Source organism: Heloderma suspectum, chromosome 3, assembly GCF_057233095.1.
Source record: "Heloderma suspectum isolate Gila_16-S chromosome 3, 16-S_ref, whole genome shotgun sequence".
Taxonomy (NCBI): domain Eukaryota; kingdom Metazoa; phylum Chordata; class Lepidosauria; order Squamata; family Helodermatidae; genus Heloderma; species Heloderma suspectum.
Genome location: NC_139460.1, coordinates 51,057,772 through 51,078,901, shown reverse-complemented (window position 1 = coordinate 51,078,901; position 21,130 = coordinate 51,057,772). Strand labels below are relative to the sequence as shown.

Here is a 21,130-nt window from a genome sequence, read left to right as displayed (position 1 = left end):
AAATGAAGCAAAAATGTGTTTTCATTTTATGCTTCATAATGATTGGCAAGATTATTACTGAATTTTGTGTTTTTATTTATTAATCTTATCACTGCAGACATGGAAGCAGTTACCTTTAGAACTGAACAACCAAAATCAACAACAGGTAAAAGCATGTTAATTACTTTTCCTTTTTAATTATAAATAGAAAGAGTTACAGGTCCTACCTGTACCATATCATCATATTTTGTGATCAATTTTAGTGTGGCATTCAAGTTTCTTGGCTGTCAATGTCTTGTCCATAGAAAATCTCCCTTCCTTGTGCACCATGGTCCCAGTAAAAGCGGAAACACATACCCGGTACCTGTTATGAATTATTTTTAAAACACAGATATGGTTGCTAACAATGCATTTAGTGTCATCTCTAGACTGTCCCTGATACTTCTTATTCACCCTGTTTCTTATACCGTAAGACAACCCTTGATATGTTGTGAGGCTTTGCTGTGAAAGGGCTTCTGTTAGTGCTTGGCAAAAGTTCACAAAACAGCACTAATACATTTTTTCTTTCCCTTCATGGTTCTCCTGATTTAACCCACTGGTTAGAATTTAAATAACTGTGAAACTAGTCCTATAAGCCCAATGGGCTTCAGGCTGCTTTTTCTCAAATAGTGAGAAAAATCACTATTTTCTGCCCCACCCCCTCTTGGCAAACTGCTTTTGAGACTGACAAGACTTTCAAAAATCAGTTTGGGATATCTCATGGGTGAGTTGTTCAAAGAAAAAGTTTTTAAAAATCCACTGGGCTGCTGGAAGGCACTTGCATGAGGAGTTACCTAAAATTTTCAGATCATGTTGCTTAGTTTACAACTACCTCAAATGATTTTTCATACTTTTTTTTATATATACTGTATTTAGGGTTTGGAGTTTCAAGCTTTTTTGGGGAGCTCATTTAATCAATGCCTTTCTACTAAAATTTGTAATATTCATCTCTTCCAATAAGGATTCACACTGTCACAACACTATTGCTGTTGTTTTATTGCATTTACTATTTTTTTTATATCCATTGTAGAATTTATGCTTGCTGGTATTCTCTGCAACTTGCATTTAGCAGCACTGTGACTGTGATATTATACTAAAAGGACGTGTGTTCAATTCTTTTCCTCTTCTAAAGAAACACATCGAGTTCCTGCCAGACCAAAAACATCTCCCAGCCCCGGTATAGCATCAACAAAACCTAGTAAGTGGTTCATTATCTTGAATTTCTTCAAAATTATATCCATTGTGTAACAACTTTATTTAGCATATATAGGCAAAGATGCCCCTATATATGCAAACACAGTTTGCAAGAAACTTCAATGTACTGCAGAAAATTACTATCAGAATGAAAAACTGGACAAAGGTCTTTTTAATACTTTTTTCTAATATTTTATTTCCAGCTTTTGCCAAATGTATTCCCCACACACACATAAAAATGCCACATATAAACAAGCATAAACTCTTGGTAAAATATTTGCACAGTGTAATATAGATGATTAGTCAAAAATAACAGCCAGATATATCTTTGTTGATTCTTTTTCTTATCTGTAAAGCATGTAGAACAAACAGGCCAACCGAATACAAAAGAAAAGGATGAATCACTGCTTAGCAACCAGAGCAATGTTTTCCCTTTCTAATCACATGTTTGGCTAACTGGGCAAGTCATTTTTCTTGTAATGCCTTATGCAAAAGACATTTCCATACATAATGTGTTAGGTCTTCTATTTTCTTCAGTACACATAGCTATTTTCTTCTTTTAAGAGGTAGTTTGTGCTATATTGCCAGTTTCCATCTGGTTGAAGCAAACCTGAAATAACAATTTGGATTGTGGGCAAAATATCTTTAAAATGGGTCAGTGCTCAACTGATTTAAAACTATCATACTGTCCTTTATGTTTACACATTTGATTTCTTTCCATCTTTTCTGTGTGTGGGGAAAATGTCTTTGTTCTTCTCTTTAAGTCCAATACAGTTTGATTTGATTCAGCCACCAACCATTTTTGACTGAATTTTTATGAACATCCAAAACATAACTTTTAGATTATCTACTTAGTAAGTAAATTTTATTTTTTTAACCAATAGTTAATACTGCCAATTTGTTGTCAGAAAACTTAGTAAGCAATCTCTGCATATTCCCTTGGGAGAGTTCTCCAGAAATAACTTTTGAGAGCGAAAAGATGTGTTTAAGAATCACAGAAACATACATTTTTTTTTCAATGGTTGTTTCTAGAACTAGAAAATTTTTCTAGTTTTTAATTTTTCTAGAAAAATGTCACATTTTCTGCCTCCCAAACTTTGGAGGGTTTTTCCAAAAGGTGGGCATCACTAACAAGAATGCCCGCCATCGATAGAGTTGGTAATACATGTGATTTCTTTCTTTGATGTATTCCTCAGGATGACTGGACAAGCATCCCAAGGGATACTGTGACTAAATCTAGTTGCAAATAAGAGGATTGAATTTTGCCAAATCCAGCAGCAGGGTGGATCCCACCTTCTAATGCATAGATGCACCGATGGAAATGGTTGTAGTTTGCCATTTTACACAGAAGACTGCAGCCCATCTTTGCAAATAGATCTACCGGGAGGACAAGGCAGTAGACGCAGTCCTTCATGGCACTTGCACGCCATGTGGATCCACTGGAGAGAGGGTTCCTATGGCAGGCTCCTGCCCTTAAGAGGACAGGCAGTGGTGTTCCCTATTTCCCAGGTGCATTGATTTGTGAGGGAAGGCAGCATTCTGCCACATGAAGTGGGAGGCTAGCCCAGAGCCCTTTCCTGCATCCATGCAACAAGTAGGACAGGAATCTATTGGGATCAGAAGGGAACTCAAGAGAGACCATTCCTCATCCCAGAAAGTAATAGGATGGAGTGGACAACAATTAACCTATACTGGTGTTGCTTCCTTGCAGGTCCAAAAGGCAGCCGCCGTGTTCCATCAAAACCTAAAATGTCACCCAGCCCAAAAGTACCTCAAACAAAACCAGGTGAAGATATCACTACTAACGATTTCTTTTAATTCAGGGTGTGTTTTTGATCAAATCTGCATCGTTAAACTTTTTCCCTCACCAGATATGCCAAGGTGCTCTTGGACAGACAGCCGGTTGAATTCAGTTATGCTTTGGATTCCTTCCACTTCTCTAATTTTTGAAATACTTGTATTTTCTTCTGGCTAGACTCATGCATTATAATTTTGTCACAGGACTAACCTGTAGAATCATGCTAATGTGTTACAGTTTAGAGCTTAATTTGATCAGTAAGTAACTACAACTGTTCATTGTCCCATCTGGATTAGCATGATGGCCTTGCAGAACAGATTGTGTTGCTTCTAAGGAAGCTTGGTGTCCTTCAGAAATCGTATTGTTACAATCATGGGATGGGCAGTGGACCTGAGAGGAAAATTTACACTAAAGAGTATAGCTATTATAATTCAGCTTTCCTTTTCTGCTGATGGATTATTTGAATGGAATGTAACACTGTATCTATACTTGTATCTATATTAAAGCATTTAGACAGCAATCCTTTGCCCACCAGAAAGCATCTTGGGGGGAATAGGATAGTTCAGTTTCCTGGTTCTGAGCTCGGAGATAGAAAGCCTGTCCCCTCTCCATCCCCCAAAGCAAGCACAGAGAGAACTGCACCGGCTATCTCTCTTCACTCAAAAAATGGAGCGTGAAGATGGAGAAAAGGGGAAGTTCCCACAGGTGGGGAGGGGAGGAGACTGGGATGGATGCATTATGCCATTTCCTATGGTCACCCCAGTTTCCTTCCCTCCCCCCCTAAGGCACCACTGTTTGATAGGCAGAATTGCCCATCTAGCAGAAATGCAGGGTGGTTGGAGCGCAGAGCTGCTGCTCTCCTCCCACCCTGCATTGGATACTCAGCAGCCTCTGAGTTTGGAGGCTGCCAACAATGTGGGTAGGATTGCTCCCTTAGGACACAATCCTATCCATGTTTAGACAGAAAAAAGTCTAAACATGCTGGCTGGGGAATGCTGGGAGTTGTAGGACTTTTTTCTGTCTAAACAGGCATAGGATTGTGCCCTTAATTTTCTAGCACATTTGTCTTTTAGAAGAGGATTTTATAAATAGAAAGACTTCCTGGGCCCCATCTACACCCAGCTTTTACTCTGGGGTGGGTGCGAGTTGAGGTCCCTCATGATACACAGTTGCGACTTCACATCCATCCGTGGTTTTCGCCCGGAAAATGCGGAGTTCCAAGGAGTTGTTTTCCTGCGATGTTTTTCATTGCTATGGGTTTCCCTGTGTTTGTGAGCTGTCTTTCCCTTCCCCAAACTGACTTGGCATTTTGCAGTGGACGTGTTGTAGGCATGTGTAGTGCCTGCGTCACTCTGTGACGCCCCTTTACTCCCCCCATCCCTTCGGAGCTGTGCAGTTACAGAGGCACAGAGGGGTGTTTTCATCTATTTAATCACACTTTTGCATATTTTTGCAGCTTTGTATCTTTGCAACTTTTACTTTTGGACTCAGAACCCAAGGGCTGGGGGGGGGGGGTCTTGGAGGAGGACCAACATCACTCTGGCCACCATTTTGGAGCAATGGGTAGGCATGTACTGCTCATGCTTGGAGTGCGAACCATCGCGAGTCTCAGGCTGGGGAACTGACAAACTGATGGTGCAGAAATGAAGGAACCCAAAACACCCACTTTTTACCTAAAAAGGGATGGAAAGACACAGCAGAGCCCCTCAAATACAAAACAGCCACTGAAGTCTCACACCCCCACGCTCACAGGGCTGCACAGCTGCGCATTTCAGTATAATAGCAAAGGGGGGGGCATGGCGAGTCTGATAGGGAAGTGCGCAGTAGATCGTGAGTGTATCACAGGGCTTGCTGATTCGAAGCCACATTGCTGCGCAGTTGCGACGGGGTGGGGGATCAAAGCAGCGCCATATACTGTAGATGGGGCCCTGGTAAGGCAATGCTGAAATACAGTAGAACTGATTTATATTCTGTGAAGACTGGAATTCTAAATAAGTGTCATTTTTCCACTATATAGTAGTCTAAAGAAGGCAGCTTGTGAACATTCTTCTAAAAAGAAACACTTGTTTCAATACATTTAGCCATATGAGAGTGTTTATCCAGTGCAGTTATTGACCTTCTGAAAGCAAGGCTAAGGCACCAACAGCTATCACAGTACCATGGTGGAAATGAAGCTCTGGCTTCAAGTACTAAACAGTCTTCCCTGCTGTGAACAAATAGCATGGTTCTTACTGATGTGAGTCCCTAGTACATAGTGTCATCTTGTATTCACTTTACGGTAAGGATTCAGATCTTTAATCATAAGACGATCAGGGCAACTGTTCTGGCATTTTATGTATTTATACCCTGCCTTCTAATTCAACCCTTGAAAGACCAGGTCCGCAGCCTGGGGGTCATTTTAGACACCCAGCTGCCATGGAGGCTCAGGTGTCAGCTGTGAGCCAGACAGCGCTGTACCAACTCCATCTGATATGGTGGCTGCGCCCCTACCTTCCCGACCATCTGTTCCCATCGGTAGTACATACCCTGGTCTCCTCTCGTTTAGACTACTGTAATGCTCTCTACTTGGGGTTACCCTTGAAGACAGTTCGGAAGCTGCAGCTGGTACAGAACGCAGCAGCAGATCTCGCCTAATTACAGGCAGCTGCTGGTGAGATCACATCACTCCAGCGCTGAAGGAGTTGCACTGGTTACCAGTTGTTTTCCGGGCCAAATTCAAGGTGTTGGTTTTGACCTTTAAAACCCTATGCGGTTCCAGCCTAGCCTATCTTAAGGAGCGCCTCCAGCAACACCAGACAGGCCGCTTAACAAGATCAGCCTTGGATGGCCTTCTCTCTGTCCCATCAGCCAGGACAGCTAGGCTGGTGAGGACGAGGGAGAGGGCCTTCTCTGTGGTGGCCCCCACTCTGTGGAACTCCCTCCCTAGGGAACTCCGCCATGCCCCCTCTTTAATGAGCTTCCGCCGCGCATTAAAAATGTGGTTGTTCAGGCAGGCATTTGGGGTGGGTTAGGGTATTCTTTATGATGTTTTTAATGTAGAATTTTATTGTTTTAACTGTTTTGTTGTTGTACATCGCCCAGAGTGGCTGGGTGACCAGCCAGATGGGTGATTAACAAATTAAATAAATGAATAAATAAATAAATAAAATAAAAAAACCCTCCCCGAAAATAAGTAGGCATTTTCCAGCAAATAAACATTGTAAGATTAGTATAAATAAAATCAACATAAATACTGAGGATATTGCAAGAAATCAAATGTGGGGGTGGGGATTGCAAAAGCAAATCCTTCTGTTCAGCTCCTTGCATGTAGGTTCAAATTGAGCAGCACCCTGCTTGTAGGGCACTGTGATAAGGACCTACTCAATTTGATTCTCAGGTGTCCAGCTCTGCTGCCCCATTCCCATGCCCCCCAAGGACCCAACAGCATAGCTAGGACAGCAGAACAGGGGTATTATCCAATAGGTTGCACCCCTTCCACAAATCAGTATTTTTGTTTGCATCAGGGCTTGGCCCTGGAAGCGCTATATCGCAGCCGCCTGTGGTAGGGGCCACACACAGATTTGGGCTGGTGGGGATGGTGCATCAGGATCAGGGCCAGCAGGGTGGGACACGTGTGCACGGCCCCTGTTGCATACTTCCCCAGGAAGCCAGTCTAGGTCACCAGGGGAGCATCCGCCCCTACCAGGGAGGGGACTAAACTTCAAGCACCAGCATCACCCATCACAAAGTGGTTATTCACATCCATTTCCACTACAAAGAAAGCAAAAGCGTGACCCTCTTTGGGTTGAATTTTGGCCGGCTCATTCATCTCCAATCAATATAAAATGCAGGTCCTGCATAAAATGATTATTGATAACAATATAACTAGGTGATACAAATCAATAGCAGCACTAAAAACAACTGTTTAACCTGGTGCCTAAAACTTAACAGGCTTGCTGCTAAGGAAGGCGGCAAGTCATTCCCACCAGAGAGCCACCGTATTGGTAGGGATGTACGAATCACTTACTTGGTTCCGGTCAGGGCATCCGCTGGGGGGGGAGGCACTCCATCCCTCCCCCCGGAATCCTCGACAGCTGGCTCTGCTCTGTGGCCAGGCCGTGGAGTAGCCGGCCAGTCCACAGCCGGATTTCCGGCCGTGGATGGCCTGGTGCGGACGCAAATGGCGGCCGTCATAGCGGCCGCTATTTGCATCCAGCAAGACAGCCGTGATAGGTTACATAAGAATTTACGTAGCCTGTCACGGCTAACCTAAACAAAAAACAAAGCAGCGTACGCAAATGGCAGCAGCTATGGCGGCCGCCATTTGCATTCTCTATTTTTCGCCGATTTATCTTACGTAATATTTATGTAAGATAAAACGGTGGGAAAAAGGGGAACGCAAATAGCGTAGTGCACGCTATTTGCGTTCCTTTATTTTTCGCCGTTCTAGCCTATGTAAATATTTATGTAGACCGTATGATATGACCCCAATCGCAACTCTGCCCATCTTCTGCAGAGAATACTGATGCAATTTAACTTCTCTGCTGTTTCACTTATTTCCTACCTAAAGAATCCCTTTAACACCTGTGTTACCAGTGATGGCCAATAAGTAGGGATGGTGGAGAATTCCACCGTGGATTCCAGTGAATCCGGAATTCCAGATTCCCCTGGAATCTATGGCGGAATGGCGTCCTGCCCCCCGCCCCCCTGCGGAATCCCCCCGGGATGGCATTTACCTGGAGCGGATGCGGCGGCGGCGGTTCCAGTGGCGGCAGCGGCAGCTCTGGCAGCTGTTCTCCTGGCCAGCCGCAGCAGGGCTGCTGCCGCCGCCATTGCTGTCCTTGGACCGTGATAGGCTACGTAAGAATTTACGTAGCCTATCACGGCTAACCTAAAAACAACAACAACGCAGCGTACACAAATGGCAGCGGCTACGGTGGCTGCCATTTGCGTTCTCTATTTTTGCCGATTTATCTTACGTAAATATTTACGTAATATATTTACGTAAGATAAAATGGCAAAAAAAAAAGGGGGAATGCAAATAGCATAGTGGACGCTATTTGCGTTCCTTTATTTTTCACCGTTCTAGCCTACGTAAATATGTAAACTCTTACGTAGCCTATCACGGTCCAAGGACGGCAATGGCGGCGGTGGCAGCCCTGCCGCGGCTGGCCAGGAGACCAGACGCCGGAGCTGCTGCCGCCGCCGGATCTGCTGCCACCGCCGGAACTGCCTCTGCTGCCACATCCGCTCCAGGTAAGTGCCGTCCCGGGGGGATTCCATGGGGGGGCGGGGGGCAGGACGCCATTCTGCAACAGATTCCAGGGGGGCGGATTCTAAAGAATCTGGCCTCACTGGAATCCGTGGCGGAATTCTCCACCATCCCTACTTATTGGCCATCGCTGGTAACACAGGTGTTAAAGGGATTCTGCAGGTAGGAAGTCAGTGAAACAGCAGATAAGTTAAATTGCATCAGTATTCTCTGCAGAAGATGGGCAGAGTTGCGACTGGGGTCATATCATACGGTCTGGTCTACTGCCCAGTGCAGAAAGGGCAAAGTGAAGGGGGATAAACCTCCCACCCTAATATAATTTAAGGACATTTGTTCTGCAGTACACTGATAAACCTATAAGTATGAATATGTAGTTATTTCCCTGCCTTCCAAACTATTTTTAATGTGATAAAAATCCTCAGCTAAGAAGATTTTGCTGTGTGATTTGTTTTAGAGTAATGCTTACAGCTCTTTGGAACAATCTTGGCACACTGATGCAAAATAAATAGTTTTACAATTTTCTCCAGTTCCCTCATGATGTATCTCCATTTTTTCCAGCAGAAATTATTCCCTTATCTCAAGATCCTATCAGTACCATGATACTTCGTGCTCCTGAAAAGGCAAAGGCAACACTTGGTAATCATATTTACTCACAGTTATGTTTTTCTCTTAATTCTTGCAGGAAAAGAAATTCCCAGGAGCAGATTGTGTCATACCATTACAACTAATACCCAGTCTCTCTTTCCATATACTCAATTGCCCTTTGGCACAAAATATACAATGATTGTTGATCTTCACATGAAGAAATTATTAAAGCAGTGGCATTTCCTCATCACTCCTAGTCTTTGAATTCAACAGAGACAGCAAGATTAATTTTCCTTCAACAACATTTCTATATGAAATGTTCATTCACCCATTTAAAAAAACAACAGAACTCACACATCATGATTAACCTTGGATATATGTATAAATGGACTTATCTGGATACAATGTCCTTTGTAGGAGTCAGAATAGGCTACAAAATTATCTTATGGCACCATCAAGATACATGTAGACAGACTTTTGACATTTTCCTGTGGCAATTCCCCCTGCTGAGGAAACACTGGTTCTATTCAGTTTCAAAAGCAGTGGGTCTTGTCAGTAGTGAGAACTGCTGCTGTGAAAAATGTCAAATAAAGCTCTGTGGCTATACACACAGTTCTCTCACACATGCAGTCCAGGTTTATTGGGGTGTGATTTTCCATAGTCAATAACCTTCTCCATCAGGTACATGAAGTGAAGAGAGAGGTATAGTAAGTACACATGATTTGGCGTTTAGAGAAGGAAACTGCAAGTTAAAGAAATGCTGATAATTTGGACATGAAACACAAATGTGGTGCACTAGCAAACTATAATCTGCATTTGCTTGGGCATAAAAGCATGTTGTAACACTAAATTTTAGATTAAGTATTATATAACTTTTGCTGCAAAGACAAACATGGCTATTCTTCTTGAATTTGCTTAAATAAATAGGTGGGTCCTAAGGTTCAGTCAAGCATGGTGAGCATTTGGGAAGGTAAAATTGTTTAAGGGGCCTGTTTTCTCAACAATCTAAGCACAAACAAAGATAGCAGCCTGTTCAGACTTCCAGATGCATCAACTTATGGAAACAGCTGAATCCACCTACATGTGTAGGATTCATTCAGCCTACATTTGGGAGTTATTGCATGCCATTGCAAGCCACCTAAAATATGGGTTAATACTGCAGGGCAAAAAGCCAGTTGTTAAATTAATCCTGTTCAAGAACTGAGCTTGTCATCTGAATAGACCAATCTGACATTGAATTCATTTACAGAAGTTGTATGTGAATTACTGTAATTAAGACTTTAGCTAATATTGTCTGGACAAATCTTCCTCCACTAACCTAGCTATGGAGCAGTTCCTAACTTCCTTCATATAATATTTCTTCGTCTCCTGCTTATTTTCTTCCGTAACTGAGAACACTTTGCGAGAATGCTTGTTATTCAAAAGTTGATGAAGATGCTCATGCCAATGACGACGACAATAACAACAACGTAATAGTTGCCTTCCCTTTTGGGAATACTAATAGTTGGCTTCCACAGTTGCTTTCACATTTCAGGCTGAGAGACAAATATGTTCTTGCAAGTTATAATCCAGGTTTAAATTTTTATTTCAGCTTCAACAGTGGAACAGTTCATTCCTAATAAATCAAAACCATCCACCAGGCCAAGAATGCTAGAGACCAAACCTGGTAATTGAGTCACTTTTGTAATTCTATACATTCACAGAATTATATTGTTAGCCAAACCTCACTTTCTGTATTTTTAGAGAAAAATAGCCAAATTCCTCCTGGTTATGCCTGAGCAGCTACACTCATTAGGGGAAAATACAATATCCCCATCCCTTGTCTTCTGTGGAAACTATTATATTGTTCCCAGATTTAGCACCAAGTCCCAACCTGAGAAGGCAGAAATGCCAGTGGAATTATCTTGGATAGTCTAGGCTTTCTTCTTCTTTCAAAGGTATTTTAAACATCAACTGCCAAACCCTTTAAGGAATTTCAAGTAACTGCAGCAGAGAATGAAAGCTTTTTACTGGTATCAACTTCCTCTATACCATACCTAATTAGCTAAATTAGCTGTTCCATACCTAAATTAGCTATACCATACCTAAAGAGTAAAGGTATAATCCTATGGTCCTTGGGAGGGTGTCCCAAGAACCATAGGATGGTGCAGATTTTAACCTCCCTACTCTGATGCCATAGACACAGCTATGATCTGGGGTGGGAGGAGAATCCAAGTGGTGATTTCCCCACCACTACCCCTCCCACTGGAAGAGAATTGAGGGGGGAAGAAAAGAGGGGGGGACAGTGGGAGGTATGGTGATGGGTGGGTGAAGGAGAGATGTGGATCCACTAGATCAACATACCTTTCCTTTGTCCATCCTGACTTGCCCACCAGGAGCTAAGGAAACTAGATAGGCCGATCGGCCTGGCTACCTTAATACATTTTTTTAAGGTGGAACATGAGGTGTTTTCTCCTCTGTCATTCCACCTGCCCTAGCTGCAAGGCTTGCAATGGGTGGAGAGCTACGATCTCAGAGAGTGCCAATTCTAAAGAGTGGCAATCTTGTTGGATTGCACTCTAAGCTATTGTTTGGAACATGATATGGGAACATGATATGTCTATCCTTGTAGACATCCTACAAATGTTTGTGCTCACATATTTTGCATAATCACATGTTTATGTATGTATCCCTGAGTGTGTGTGTGTATATTACACAATCTAGAAATCTCCTTCAACATGCATAAGAGCTTCTGTAGATATTATGGAGCTTTTCTTTGTATTATCAGTCCCCAGATTTTGCAGCAAATGACTTGATAAACTCCTGCAAGTTTAAAAAGCTGCACCCACAGATGTCCTTTCACACTTCTCAGATTGCATGTGAAAGCTGCAAAGTTTTCCATGTTAAAATCAGTGGTGTTTATACATTTGTAACGATGTTCATGATCACAGCAAAAGTTTCAGAAGTTTCAGAAAACTTCTTTATCACCCTTTGTCAACTCTATATAATGTTAGAGGTTATGAAAAGTTACAAGAGAAATCTTACCAATTACATTTTTTCCCCAAACAATTATTTCCATTTCAACGTGCTTTTCATTTTGCAACATTATTCCTCGTGGGGAGCCTACCCTAACTGTGAATAAGGTTAAATGCATCTTTGAATCTGCATGTGTATATGTTTGTTTTAAATAGTTGCCACAGGTGGCCCAGAACTTGACTGAGACCTTAGCATGGGTGGAATATTTTTTTTCCGTCCTTTCCCTCTGCACCACCCATTGAAAATACCACCCATAGTTAGCATTTGCCCCTACATGGGAAACTGTTCCTACTCTCAGTGTCATTTTAATTTCTCCATTATATTTTATATTTCCTTATTTCACTTTTTCCTTCCAACATATATTTTATATTTCACTTTTTCCTTCCAACAGCAGTTCATCAAACAACCTCACAACCATTTATAATCAAACCTACTATGTCCTCTGAACGACCAGAGTTAACTATGGGTAAAAGCTTCCTCAGTGAAATGAGTACACTATTTATTCTCTCTTCAGCACAAATATCTTATGTCATTATTTTGTGTTGTCACATCCCATTACTTTATTTACTGCTTCTCAATATATGTTTTTGTTTTGCACTGATCTCATGATTTCTCTAGAGCTAAGAACACCACTGTTGACATCTTATTTTCTCTCTGTCACACCTGAGATGTTGCTCTCTTCAAAGCTTGACCATTTTTCCTTATCAGTCATTGTGTATCATCGCCGTTTTCTATTTTTCCTTTGAATCAGCTTTCAGAAACACATGGAATCATTATTGCTTTTACTTAATGCTTTTAAAGCATGCGCTCTCATTTGAGCTAAATATGGCACGAATTTCAATTCCTAAAGAATACAATAACAATCCTACTCTTTTTTTCCAGCTCCAAAAGCAACATGGTTTATACCTTCTAAACACAAAACACCTGGCAAACCAGAAGTACGGCAGACTAAACCTGGTAATTGCATTTTTTAACATTCATTGTAGGTAGGATTTTAGCAGGCTTTAAAAATGGTGCAATAGTACGTTTAGACTTAATAGATATGATATCTTGAAGTAGCATCATTTTCAATCAAATACATAATGGATACTAATAGAAATACACTGAAAGTAGGATTTTTTAAAGCAAGATGTAGGTCTTGCATATAATTGTTGCATATGACAGATGGAGAGTAGTTTCACCTTTTAGGCTACTCCATCTTCTCTTCTTATACCTCCATATGAGCACTGTAATCTGAATGGGCCATAATGGGAAATGAGGAAAATGGGTGGGGCAGAGGGAAGAAACAGAACCTCCCCTTTCCCCTTTCCTTCCTGTTTCACACTTATTTCACTGAAATCCAGATATTTCAGGCCAGGTGGCATAAGCAGCAGGACTATTTGCACATCATATTTATTGAGACACTGGGCAGGATCCAATGGTGCTCTTGCACGGATGCCAAATCTGCTGGTCCCAGCATGTGCGCGGCCCCTACTGCTGGCTGCTGTGATGTAGTACTTCCAGGGATACTCCCTGAAAAGTGGAGCAATCGCTCATTTCTCGAAGGGACGAATCGCGCCCCTTCCAGGAATGAGCGTTTCTGCTAGTTTCAGGGCTCGTCCCCAGAAGTGCTACATCGTGGCCTCTCGGGATGGCTGTGCATGTACCAGGACCAGCAGACCCGGCCACCACCTGCACAAGGGCACAATTGGATCCTGGTCATCGTGGCAAACAGCCAACTGCAGCTGCCTCCTGGTCTAAAACTTTCTGAGCACAGTAGCAAAGTTCTGGTGCCTTCTTCTTCCATGAGAGGAGGCAGGCAAAAGGATCCCACAGGGGATGGTTGAATGTAATCTGTCCTTTTACTTTCACTGCTGGCTCATTGCTAACATGGATGGGGGAGAAATGGTTGACCCCCCCCCCACATATACATTTTTTTTTGCAATCTTAAGTGATAAATGAGCATGCAGCATTGAGCCTGATGAGATGTAGACAATAATTGTGACTTGCAGTTATTAATCTTCATTTTTTTTTGTTTATCAAGCATCTATACATCTAGTGCACTTAGAGTTAGAAAAACATCACAAAGGGCCCTGGCCGAAGGCTTGCAATCTAAAGGATATTGGGGACCGATCTGTTTCTGGACTCCATTTAAATTGATGGTTTTGGCCTTTAAAGGCTAAACACTCTTAGACCTGGTTCCTTTAAGGACTCTCTGCTCGCATATGGACCTGCCTCAGCTTTAAGATCTGCCTCTGAGGTCTTGCTTTCTGTGCCTTCATTTCTGGCCATCAGACAAATAAGCATGAAAAACAAGGCCTTCTCAGTGGTGGTGTTGCGACTCTGGAATATCCCCTTCTCAGTGGAGTTTCATCAGGCACCCTCTTTACTGTATAAAGCAGAAATTATACATTTAATGTGTAACTCTGCTGCTGTTTTTACTTGATTTTTAAACTGATTGCTGTATTAGATTGTATTGTTTTAAAAATCATATTCTTGTAACTGTTTTTGATGTTTGATGTTTTATTGGTGAAATGAGCTGCTCTGAGTGCTCTGTGAGCAGAAGAGAAGGATATAAATATAATGAGTAATAATAATATGTATTATAATTGTATACTAAGAAATTAGTTTTCTTTTGTGAAATACTCTTGCTTTGCTTCTTGTTCTCATCTTATATCTGCTTCAGACAAGCTCTGCTTCATCCCAGCTGATATACCTGTTTTGTTCCCCATAGCACCAACTGCAACATTCCTAGGATCAATTAACCTTCACATTCATGTTCTCAATGGTCCCAAAGATACTTTGGGTAATTTATTTATCTATTCATTTCCTTGAAGTTGGCTGAAATCATCTTTTATCTATTTAACTTTCTTACAGGGTTTATCAGCCTATAGGTTTATTAACTTTTTTTTTTTAAACTTGCTTGATTTATATCTTGATTGTGCCGCAAGGTTGCACTCCTTGTGATTGCTTCCAGATCATTTCTTTGCTATTCCTTCTAGGAACTGCTGCCTCAGGGCACAAACCTTGATTGTCATTAAAACACTACCTCAGTTCTCTTTTCTATCTGAGCTTGTTAATTCTAACTATTCTCTTCGTCTTAAAGGTTCCATCTTCCATGAAAGCATGATTCACAGCACTGGGCATTTTAACTTCCAGATTGCTTTGCAAAAGTCATACTTTTTGTTTGAACTTCATTGCATTCCATTTAAAGAAGACACTGTGTACACTTAACAAGTTCAAATGTTTTGTTCGTAGTTTCATCCAAGCCCCACAGCAGTGTAACAACTGAAAGTCCACGTTTGAAAACTGGTAATATATTTGCTGCTGTTTTAACTGAATTAATTTTGAGTTTTGTGTAAGCAGTCCCTGAACTTGAACTATGCATTTGGCATTTATGGCCTAACAATACATACATTATAAACCCCCCAAACTGCTTTTTAATTATATGATTGTAATAAATATAGCATTTCTCTCCTCCCCCACCAAAGATCGTCAGTCCTGTAAGAACAAGCTGACAGCACTGACCACCTCTTAGATGATGTGCATGTGGTGGAAGAGAAACACTCAGTGTGCAGTCTCAAGTACAGGAGGTGGTGCTTTTCCCATATAGCATTCTTTTAAACTTGCACATGCAGATTGGCTTTTTTGGATCAAGATGAATGCCTTTTAGACACAAATAACTGGAAATCGACTTTTGTGGAGGGTGGGGCAGGGTTCCACATGACTGCACAAAGATTTTATTCCACTTCCCACATGATAAAATGCATGATAAGTGCCTACAGCAGTCCTCCAGCTGCTAGTTAGCTCAAGAACTTAGCATCCACCAAATCCATGCATGATAAAGGTCATCAACAACCCACAGTTAATAAAGAACATCCAAACTGTAGGTTGTTGGTTACATGTGAGCTGGGTCATAGAATTTGTGGTGTATAGGCAAGAATTTACCTGGGGCTTCACAGCTCAGTCCCAATCAGGCTGTTCACACAGCATGCTAACCCACACTCAGTGGTTGAGTGTGGGTTGTTTGTTGAACTGTGAGTTAACATGTTGTCTGAACCCAGGACATTTTCCACAGGGTGGCTTGTTAACCACCTTGAACAACCCAACAACAAACCATGGGTTCTCAAGGTGGCTTGTGCAAGAAAAATAAGCCACACTGCATGGCTAACAAGCCACTCTGTGGAAAATGTCCTGGGTTCAGACAACATGCTGCTAACCCACAGTTCAACAAACAACTCATGGCTCAACAACAACCCACACTCAACCACTGAGTGTGGGTTAGAATGTCTTGTGAAAACCCAGTCTATGTTTCAGTAACATCATTTATGCAATGTATGATAGTATGATAAAGAATACTGAGCTTCCCTGGGCTAGGTGTGTGTTGTGTGATGGCTAGAGAAACTCTTTAATAGTGAAACTCCTGAGATCTGTAATAACATGTCAGATGTTTGGGATAATTATTGTTTTTGCAGAAATGGAGGGTTGGGTTATATAAATGCTTTATAAAGTTGTATAATCCTTTAATATAGGTCTTGTATAATGATAGAAATTACAAAGCTGATAGGTGTCTATTTTGCCTGCAGTTGTGGTACTTGGATCCTTTCTCATGTGGCATATTATCTTTACTGTTTTTCATATCCTTAGAAACTAAAATAGTTTTGTTTTCTTTCTAACAGCACCACATAAAGTGTATCTCACTACTGCAAAACCTAAAATGACTGATAAATCACATGCCAGGCCTGGTAATATATTATTCTTTTTGGATGTTCTTTTAAATTAGTCAATAGGTATAGTTTGATTTTAATTATTATTGGTAGTTGTCTAATATTTTCCTTCTGATTAGTGAGCAGATGTAAGTTTGTTAATGTGAGGTTAGCTAAAGGGAAGCCTTAAGTGAGGCACATGCTGAGTGAACTTTGCCCTACTTCTTTTCTGCAAGGTCTTCAACCCTTCTTTCTACAGCTTTATCCAGTGCTAATGTACACTGAAATTAGGGTTTCACAGCCCTTCGTATGTCATGCTAGAAGCCATAAATAGCCCTAGTCCATCTCCATCTCTCTCCCCAAATGAAGTCTTTCCCACAGCATCAGTGCAGCTGGTGTACCATTGTGCCCTCTCTTACAACCCTGCACCTCATCCTGTGCTTTGCTGCTTCATTGCAGGAGAGCATAATGTGAGGCTCCAGTTCATTTTATTGCTTCCCTTTCCCCCCACATATATTAGTTGTTTTATTACTTTGACCTGGCTTAGCTGCAATTAATTGCAAAGGACTGAAAATCTAGCTTTACATATTTCTGAGATAGTCCTGATCAGCCTTCCCCAACCTGGTGACTTCCAGATGTGTTGGACTACAGTTTACATAATCCCCAAATTATGGGAGTTGCAGTCCAACACAGATGGTCCAGACAATGGATTGGATCCAGATTTAGGCACATGCAATGAGGCTGGCAGAAGCAGACTTCTCTCCTTCTTCCTCATGGTAACTCCTCCAGCTTCCTGAAAATATTACCTTCTGGGGTGTTTGCATATAACAGTGGCATTCAGTGGCAAATCAAAGGCTAATTAAGCCATGATTTGTGGGGATGTGCACTGTACATAAGCCACTTCCGGTTTACAACAACAACCTATGAACGCCCCCGTTGTAGGTTGTTAGCATGATGTCTGTACCTGGACACTTCAGGTTATTCATGGGTTAAACAACCCAAAGTTAACCTAAGAACAATCCATGGGTGGCTGCAGACTGGAAGTGGTGTGGTCCCCACAAATCATGGGTTAATTAGCCTTTGATTTGCCACTGAATGCCGCCATTACATGCAAACCAGGTCATAGTCTCCTGAAAATGGTACACAGAGAGAACCTGCTGAATGGAGTAGGCTGTGGTGCAGAGGACAGAGGAGGAAAGGGGAGCTCCCCCCAAATCAAGCAGAGGTATTTTTTACAGAAAGAATGAAACTCACAACCATATAGCCATAAAACTCCCCTTCCATCTTCTGCCTAGAGCAGTCAAGGCAAGGTTTTATAACAGTAACAAAAATACTATCATTTTCTATCAGTTTTTAATGCCCTTTGCAATTTGGCATTATTTTCAGTTGTAAATAAAACAACACCTGCCCCTGGAAGAACAAGAATGCCTGGAGGACTGACATGGGGTAAAGTATCAAGAGGTAATACTTAGATATTATTTTTAAAACTGTTGAAATGTTTTCTGTGCCTGGAAGGCAAAGGATTGTTCAGTGGCTGCATTTTCCTCTCCTTCCTTTTCAAAGATGTTTTATATCCCCATACTAAAAAAGGGAAGCACCAAAGATTGTTCAAACTATCGAACAGTGGCACTTATTTCACATGCCAGTAAGGTAATGCTCAAGATCTTGCAAGGTAGACTCCAGCAATTCATGGAATGAGAACTGCCAGATGTACAAGCTGGGTTTAGAAAAGGCAGAGGAACTAGAGACCAAATTGCCAATATCTGCTGGATAATGGAGAAAGCCAGGGAGTTTCAGAAAAACATCTATTTCTGTTTTATTGACTACTCTAAAGCCTTTGACTGTGTGGATCATAACAAATTGTGGCAAGTTCTTGGTGGTTTGGGGATACCAAGTCATCTTGTCTGCGTCCTGAGGAATCTGTGTAACGACCAAGTAGCAACGGTAAGAACAGACCATGGAACAACGGACTGGTTTAAGATTGGGAAAGGAGTATGGTAGGGTTGTATACTCTCACCCTACCTATTCAACTTGTACACAGAACACATCATGCGACATGCTGGGCTTGATGAAGCCAAGGCTGGAGTTCAAATCGCTGGAAGAAACATTAACAATCTCAGGTATGCAGATGATACCACTCTGATGGCTGAAAGCGAGGAGGAGCTGAGGAACCTTATGATGAAGGTAAAAGAAGAAAGTGCAAAAGCTGGGTTGCAGTTAAACATAAAAAAAAACCAAGATTATGGCAACCAGCTTGATTGAGAACTGGCAAATAGAGGGAGAAAACCTGGAGGCAGTGACAGACTTTGTATTTCTAGCTGCAAAGTTTACTGCAGACACTGACTGCAGCCAGGAAATCAGAAGACGTTTACTTCTTGGGAGGACAGCAATGACAAATCTTGATAAAATAGTGAAGAGCAGAGACATCACACTGACAACAAAAGTCCGCATAGTGAAAGCAATGGTATTCCCCATAGTAACCTATGGCTGCGAGAGCTGGACCATAAGGGATGCTGAGCGAAGGAAGATAGATGCTTTTGAACTGTGGTGCTGGAGGAAAATTCTGAGAGTGCCTTGGACTGCAAGAAGATCAAACCAGTCCATACTCCAGGAAATAAAGCCAGACTGCTCACTTGAAGGAATGATATTAAAGGCAAAACTGTAGTACTTTGGCCACATCATGAGAAGACAGGACACCCTGGAGAAGATGCTGATGCTAGGGAAAGTGGGAGGCAAAAGGAAGAGGGGCCGACCAAGGGCAAGGTGGATGGATGATATTCTGGAGGTGACGGACTCGACCTTGGGGGATCTGGGGGTGGCAATGGCTGACAGGAAGCTCTGGCGTGGGCTGGTCCATGAAGTCACGAAGAGTCGGAAGCGACTGACCGAATAAACATCAAACGATATTTTAAACTGTAACCCTGCTTGGGCTTTCACGTGGAACTGGATGGATAGATAGAATGAATGCTTGGCTGATATTTTTGCAATTAGTGGAAAAGTGAATTAAATGCAATCCTAAAACAAAAGGGAGTTTGACTGACATTAATAGGGCTTACATATAAATGTATTTAGGTTCTGGATATGTGCTTACCTCCGAATGAATGTATTTGGGATTGGACTGTAAGATGGAATCCAGTGATTCCGATACAGCTAACTGCAGTCTGGAAACTGAAATGCTACCTTAGGTTATGAAGAGAGTATTCATGATATGCTGCACTTATTTGAAGTGTTCATAAATAAAGATTTTTTAAAAATATATGGAGAATTAATGAAGATAAAATGAGTTAAATAGGTCAAGTTGTTTGGATTTTAAAGCTTCTGTGTAATTCCATCGGGTAAATTATTCCAGTCTGTGAAATGTAGTAACTCTTTCTGCTTAGTAATTTGGCTAGTGACTTTTATGTAATCTTTTTGTATACTGCTGCCATTCATTAATAATCCTTGCCAAATCAAAGGAAATGTTACCATAAAACATTGTATAGGCAATAAATTAAGTGCTGTAGGACAAAGCTATTAAAACTGGTTAAGGCATCAAAGAGATGGATCATTCAGAAGCACCGCAGTAGTTAAGCTCTAGGAGACAAATTAATAAGACTGTGTAAGATTGAAGATTTTATTTTCATGCCTTTTTAGAAGTCATAATTTACAAGAATATAATGGACAAAACCTAATTTTATGTAGACCGCAGAACGGTTTTCATTTTTCCTTTCAAACCACATGCCTAAAGCACTAGGAAATGCAAACAAAGCTGAAAGATTTCGAAAGACCTTAATTGTCTATCACAGATTTCATTGTTGGGTAGATATTGAGCTAAAGGCTAGCCATGATCTCAGCAGAGCAGATTCCCATCCTCCGCAGACTGTCCTAGTGATTTCAAATGAGAAAATGAAACGAATTCTAATTTGTCTATTCACCCTGTTCTTAAAACACTTGAAAGAAAGCTGGTGTTATGTAGTGATTAGTGAATTCAACTTTGACCAGGGAATTCTTGTTCTCTTTGGAAGACCTGTTGACACTGGCTCAGCCTAACATACTTCACAGGGTTATTGTGAAGATAAAATGGCATAACCTCCATGTACTGTACACCCTGAGCTGCTTGGAGGGAGATATACAGATGTGTGAAAGTAACAAATTCAGTGTTGTCTAGTGATCCATCCAGATAATTGCACTTTTTCACAGTTCTAATCATGCTGTTATGCAGGATCCAGCCATCTTCCCCTCCACCAGTGTATCCTCTGTAGCAGAGGTGGATCTCCAGATGTTTTGGACTTCAACTCTGAGCATTCCTGACCATTGGCCATGCTGCCAGGGGCTTCTGGGAGTTGAAGTCCCAACTTTCTGGAGATCTGCCTTCTGACCACCTCTGCTTTATAGAAATATACCTCTATAGGGGTATCCAGAATACATCTTTCTCCCAGCTGCTTGAGAATCATGCATTTCCAGCACTAAACCTGCCATTTGCTGTGGTGGGGAAAAGCCTTTCCCAGCACAGTGAGTCTTTTCTTGACCAATGAAGAGGGCTGGCTCCACGTTTGAGAGGGCTCTGTGCAAAGTGTCTTCTGGTGGGCCCCCTCTGCTATCAGT

General features: G+C 41.6%; 1 protein-coding gene across 1 annotated transcript in view; it reads left to right on the top strand.

Moving 5' to 3' along the window:
* ABI3BP (ABI family member 3 binding protein) overlaps positions 1 to 21,130 on the top strand; it is a 213,764-nt gene that overhangs the window by 143,064 nt on the left and 49,570 nt on the right. The window contains exons 26-36 of the mRNA XM_084843209.1: positions 98 to 145; positions 1,151 to 1,216; positions 2,924 to 2,998; positions 8,823 to 8,897; positions 10,438 to 10,512; positions 12,253 to 12,327; positions 12,744 to 12,818; positions 14,575 to 14,646; positions 15,099 to 15,152; positions 16,520 to 16,585; positions 17,933 to 18,007. Coding sequence (XP_084699335.1) covers positions 98 to 145; positions 1,151 to 1,216; positions 2,924 to 2,998; positions 8,823 to 8,897; positions 10,438 to 10,512; positions 12,253 to 12,327; positions 12,744 to 12,818; positions 14,575 to 14,646; positions 15,099 to 15,152; positions 16,520 to 16,585; positions 17,933 to 18,007 — 756 coding nt within the window. The remainder of the gene's footprint in view (positions 1 to 97; positions 146 to 1,150; positions 1,217 to 2,923; positions 2,999 to 8,822; positions 8,898 to 10,437; positions 10,513 to 12,252; positions 12,328 to 12,743; positions 12,819 to 14,574; positions 14,647 to 15,098; positions 15,153 to 16,519; positions 16,586 to 17,932; positions 18,008 to 21,130) is intronic.